The 2,346-nt window shown below is 32.4% G+C and overlaps 1 protein-coding gene across 1 annotated transcript in view; it reads right to left on the bottom strand.

Annotated features, from left to right (window-relative positions):
- LOC106465666 (transmembrane emp24 domain-containing protein eca-like) overlaps positions 1-2,346 on the bottom strand; it is a 43,059-nt gene that overhangs the window by 19,757 nt on the left and 20,956 nt on the right. The window contains exon 2 of the mRNA XM_013925901.2: positions 1,617-1,837. Within this exon, the coding sequence (XP_013781355.1) occupies positions 1,617-1,837 (221 nt within the window). The remainder of the gene's footprint in view (positions 1-1,616; positions 1,838-2,346) is intronic.

Below are 2,346 nucleotides of genomic sequence, written 5' to 3'. Positions count from 1 at the left end.
CTTGACTTTCTATTGGTTATAGGTAATATATAATGAAACGTATGAGAGAACTATCAACAAATTCTGAAAGAGAAGATGTGACAAGTGGGTGTGGCAGGAGGGGGTCTGATTTTCTATTGAATAGCTCTGTCACTAAACAAAATTGAAGTTTATAAAAATTATGATCTGTTTCAGCAATAACAGTTTTATAGAGTGTATTTTAGGTTTAATTTCGTACATTTTCGAGAGGTGATGGATAAAATAGAATGATGACATGTCAAGACAAAATGTGGCACATGTGTTACACTAGTGGAATTTCAGGATTTTTTTATAATTTCCTTGTAGAATTAAGAACTTAAAACTTGTATATGTATTAAAATATGGATTATTAGCTACTAGTGCAAGAAGGAGCAGGAAACAGGGAGTCTAAATTCTCCTCAGAATATCCTGTTTTAGAATGAAAACTCAAATCAGCACCTCTCATTAAGATATCCCCGGGCCGCATGAAGGACTCCATCTCACCCCAAATCAGGTCACAGGTGGCTTCCATGGAGAGTGGCTCCACCCCACCCCAACTGCTGACCACCACTAGATAACAAAGGAGGAATAGACGAAGGCTGAGTAGCCTTTGTGCTTGAAACTGTTACACAGGTATTCATATCCAATTTTTTTTAGTAATATATTTGTAGGAAAAACCAAAAAACAAATTCAATGAAATATATCTCTAGATAACAAAACAAAAAATTCCCAATTATTAGAAAGCAAAAACTAACAAAACCTTAGTCTGAATGCTTGTGCTTTGTCAAGAAAAAGTGATTTTATTGTCTGCATACAATGCTTATATAAAGTACCTGCATAGAGGGCATGCGAGGTCCAGCGTAAAGTTTTGAAAATTAGATATTAATAAAGGCAGTCAAGTGGGGTATATAAAGACTGGAGCAAGCAAACACAACTTTAGATGGCAAAAATGAAGATTGAGAAATAGCTATTAGTGTCAGTGGAGGTATGTATGTTTTGGAAAGTGTAATTACACCAAGTCTTAAAGCTAGACTTAAATAAAGCTTTAAAAAGGGGTTATGAATCTTACTTACATTAAGTATTTCCCTATACTGTTCACTTATCTAAAGCTTGTAAAATACTTGTGTTAAAGGATATAAAAAAATTCAAACACAAAGTACAAACAATTTAAAAGTTATAATTTTCCAAGTTATTATATAAAATTTTCCATTTGCCAGATTTACTCTAAAAAGAATATAAAGCAAAGTATGTTTGAAGTGTATAAACTGCATTATTCAAAGATATGGTTTATTTACTTTCACTTCTTTAAACAGAAATTTAACATCTGAATTTTCATTGTTAAGTCTAAAATTCATATAGATTGTATCTACCTGATAGAACTATTGTATTAATAAACAGCCAAATTCTCTTAAATTTACTAGCTGTGCCTCACTAAGCTACATGCTAGATCTGAAGTAAACGTATCACATATTGATCTCTAGATTAAACAACTGCACAATATCATCATATCTTTTTCAACCCTTCAGTTTCACTCTAAAGCATTTGTTAGAATTAGAATAAAGACATATTACATAAATACCACGTGACATGTGCAATGCTGACAAAGTTTTTAAACTCACCAACTGTGTTCCACTGAACCATTTACTCGAATTAGAGTACAGACAAATCACATGTTCACCTGGAGAACTAGACGTGAAAGTAAATCGGCCTTCAGAGCTGTATACACGAGACAAAATCACCTTGTCACTTGGATTTCTGACTTCAACATACATGCCTATTCCTGGACTTGAAGGCATAAATCCCCCAGTTCTGGGGTCAAAAAGCTGACACTTGTAGTTCCCTATGGAAAATGAATCATGAGAAATAATACATTATCAATATAATTTTATATGGATTACACTTTTAGAGAGAAGCACCTAAAATGATTTTATCTTATTTCTTTATTTTTATGTATACGTGTGTCATGTAAGCTGATATAAATCACACTACTACATAACAATACCATACGTGACACCAATTTGTAGAATGTTTGACCATGCACATTATCATGATAGAAATTAAAAAAGCAGCAAATGCTCATTAAACACTGATTTTTGCCAATGTGGTATGATTTCTAGATCTTGTTCCTATGTAAAAACATAATAATGTTTAACTCTTTCAGCACAGGTTCAGTCCCTGGGACTAACCTCGTAACCATTTTGTGCTTGTTATAGTTTTCATGCTATAACTTTTAAATTAGTAAGCATGTGTTAACAAAATTTAGCACATTATCAGTAAACATCACAGTACTTTCATATGCAAAATATCAAATTTTTGTATTCAGTCTTAAGGTTTGTAAAGCAATGTTTT

Source organism: Limulus polyphemus, unplaced genomic scaffold (genome assembly GCF_000517525.1).
Source record: "Limulus polyphemus unplaced genomic scaffold, Limulus_polyphemus-2.1.2 Scaffold2016, whole genome shotgun sequence".
Classification (NCBI taxonomy): Eukaryota; Metazoa; Arthropoda; class Merostomata; order Xiphosura; family Limulidae; genus Limulus; species Limulus polyphemus.
Note: the sequence above shows the minus strand (reverse complement) of the source record. Positions and strands in the feature narration are given on the sequence as shown.